At 48.1% G+C, this 3,413-nt stretch overlaps 1 protein-coding gene across 1 annotated transcript; it reads right to left on the bottom strand.

Moving 5' to 3' along the window:
- Positions 1–952: 952 nt before the first annotated feature.
- LOC119309781 (protein transport protein Sec61 subunit alpha-like) lies at positions 953–2,676 on the bottom strand. The gene is made up of 5 exons (XM_037585701.1): positions 2,339–2,676; positions 2,041–2,256; positions 1,711–1,945; positions 1,461–1,585; positions 953–1,322 (listed from the first exon to the last, which is right to left on the bottom strand). Exons 1-5 carry the CDS (start codon positions 2,674–2,676, stop codon positions 953–955), a joined length of 1,284 nt encoding a protein of 427 aa, XP_037441598.1.
- Between the last annotated feature and the right edge of the window lie 737 nt (positions 2,677–3,413).

Raw genomic sequence — 3,413 nt, forward strand, 5'->3', positions numbered from 1 at the left:
AAGAAGAGCTGACCAAGCTACTCAACAAGGATCAGAAGGATGACCACGATGGGCGAAGAAAAGGCTGTTACCACCATGGGATAAGATGGCCATGACAAACCCATGTGATGTGCAGGAGGATCCTAAAATATATGTTAGACATGATGAATGTTGAAGCACTAGAATATGTATTCCCCCGTTGCAGCACACATGATTACCACATTTGTTTTCATCTCCCAAAACCAGTTTGTTTTTTCTACTCTTGGTTTGACCAGACGATGACAATATGTTCAGCTCAAGTAAATCCTAGGAATCATTTATTTGAATGGCCTGATTGTCCAAAATCAAAATAGTTGATAAATAAACACCTACATATGAGTGTTACCTATCCATAGAAATAACAGATGACAAGCATAGTAAGAGCTAGCTTATCATGTCACAATGAACTGTATGGACGTATTAGAGTGATGATACCAAAGCTAGAGCAAGGAGTAGACCAAGGTAAAAGAGGGTGAAGGAAGAGCAAATTCTATCTTGTTGGTGGGGAGTGAGAAATAAGATGTGTGCGTTTAGAAAATTTAGAACCAATGGAAGAGATAAAGCTAAATTTAGAACCAATGAAAGAAGAGATAAAGCTGCCATGATAAATAGAACCAATCAACATTGTTATGTCATCCGAAAATATCTTTTCTACACATGTGAAATTTGACAGGCATTATGTTTGTATATGCAACCACTAAAAATTTTAAAAGCCCGTGACAACGCACGGGCATTCTACTAGTAACATTAGCATATAAGTTCTACTCTTGCTGATCAATCAAAGTACAACTACGCCAACCTCAGAATCCAACCAGACATATTTGATGCGGCAAATTAGTAATACATGCACAGTAGCAACTAGCTACTCCACTATTCTTCTCTCGCTGAACAATCAGACTGCTAGTACACCTAATGTAGACCAAGAGTCCTAAAATCAGAGTCCAATTGCATCAATCCCAGAAGAAGCTCTGGTGTCGAAACAAGAAGAGTATATGCCGGTGACGGCGAGCATAATTCCAGTGCCGGAGCCGCTGACGCCCATGAAGCCCGCAAGGAGGGTCAGCGCGCCGACACAGAGTCCAACGACGAAGGCCACCATGGTGACACGGGCCTTACATCGGCTGAGGCGAATCGAGCCGGCCCGCGCAGGCGTCACGGTCACTCTTTCCCCGACCAACCTAGACACGTACCTCCTTGAGTATCTGCACAGCCCGAACCAGGCCGTCGATATGAGGGCGCATCCCATGAGCAGCAAGGCGGCGTAGAGGCACGCGTGCACCGGGTCTCTTGCTGAATCAGCCAAGCTTCATTTCATGGACACAGAGAAACAGTTATTAGATCTTAATCACAATACATCAGATGCATTAAGGAGAACACACAATAGTTCTATATATGTATGGATCTTTCAAAAAAAAAAGTTATATATGTATGTATGTACTCACGTTGGTGGCGTAGTTAGGTAGTAGGCGACCCCGCTTACTGGAATAAACCCTGCAAAACGTTTAGATCTCTCCCACTTGCTGAGCAGGTTGACGATCTTGTTTCCGCCAAATACCGTAAATAATTGCTGCACCAAATATTGACCCAAAACATCCATAAATTTTACTCATCCGGCCACAACCACATGATAGTAACATACTACGGGACTAATAAACTGATAAAAATGTGAATATCGTCATGCAAGATACTCACCTCTGAGAATGTATATGTGCATGCAACAAGCGTGGCTTGGAATATGATGGGGGCATAGGCGAGGTAGGATATGCTGATGCTGTAGTTGGACTGAAACCTAGCAGCAGGCGCATCATCTGTCAGTGGCAACGCGACATGCAGGCCTTGCAATCCGCACACAAGCAGAAAGAAGGCAAACGTCGCCGCTAGGTTTCCATGTGCGCCGTCTCTGAAGGCTCTCCAGAAAAGAGTTGCGCTGAAGAACGTACATATACACACGACGCAATAATTAGTTACAAATCCAAAAAAATAGCAATATGAAAATATCGTTGAGTGCGTATTGATTCTTACCAAACATGTGCGGAGGTGAACAACGGGATGCCGGAAAGGAGGCCATAGCCCTTTCTAAGAGCGTCGTCGAGATAAATGAGAACGACGCTTCCAATGGAGATCTGCAGCACGACGAGGATCGCGCTCCCGGCACCCAAGTAGGTCGCGGATAGCACGTCGCGGACCGGCATCGCGGCGGAGAACAACACCCCCAGCGCCTTCTTCAGCCCTCCGGTCCTGCAGTCCACGTAAAAAGCTTAGAACATGCATGCAATATCCATATATATAGCTAAGCAGGCAGGGTATGTAGTGTGCTCACATGAGAAGACGGTTTTCCGGGAGGGGATTAATGGCCCCTGACCCGAGGAGGAGGTGGGTGCTCAACTCGGACATGAGGAGGGGGTAAACGCCGAGGGACATGGCGGTTCCGCGGTTGGCCGCGTAGGCCGTGTGGACCCAGTAGAGCGGGTCGTCGGCAGCCCCGGCCCGGCTGTTGTGGATCCCATAGAGCGGGAGCTGGCTGCCCGCCAGGAAGACGAGGAGCGAGCCGGCGGTGTAGGCCGCCTTCCGCCGGAAAGGAACGGCCTCCGCGGGGCCCTCGACCTCCGGCAACAACTCCGCCAACGGCCGCAGCCGGAAGAGATTGAAGCCCGCCATCAACGCGCGATTGAGCAGGAGGAGCTTGGAGCGAAATTGACGCTCGTGCGGTCGTGGCTGCTAACTCGCAATCGATCAGCCGGTACCAACTTTGAAAGGGGAGGCAGCCAGGCAGGCAGGGCGCAGTATATAGGAGCGAAGGCGCGAAGCCGAGTTCGGCTGGGTGGTGTCAATCGAATACAGGCGCAAAGCCGAGTAGGCTAGGTGGTCATCTAAACACGGACCCAAAAACCCAAACCCGAAACTCAGACCCTGATTATTTTTTCTCGACAAAACTTATGATATACTGTCTCTGTTCCATAATATAAAAACATTTTTTATGTTCTTATATTATGAGACGGAGAGAGTAGTATTCGTCAACCGTCAAGATAGTAGTGCATATATAGGACACTGGAAATAAAAATTACATCCATGTCCGTAGACCACTTAGGGACAATTACAATCAATGAAGCGAGCCGAAGATGCACCGTCATCATTCCCCCTTCTTCACCGGAGCCGATAAACCTTGTTGTAGTAGACAGTCGAAAAGTCGCTGTGTTAAGGCCCCATAGGACCAGCGCACTAGAACAGCAACCGCCGCCGATTAAGAGAAGCATAGATCGGAAGGATCCAACTTGCAGATACACATGCAGACGAATGAAGACCGGATCCAAGCAGATCCACCGAAGGCAAACACCAACCAAATCTCACGAGATCCGCCGGAGACACACTCCAACGAGGCTAGACGTACCGTCGAG

This window comes from Triticum dicoccoides, chromosome 5B, assembly GCF_002162155.2.
Source record: "Triticum dicoccoides isolate Atlit2015 ecotype Zavitan chromosome 5B, WEW_v2.0, whole genome shotgun sequence".
In the NCBI taxonomy this organism is placed as follows: Eukaryota; Viridiplantae; Streptophyta; class Magnoliopsida; order Poales; family Poaceae; genus Triticum; species Triticum dicoccoides.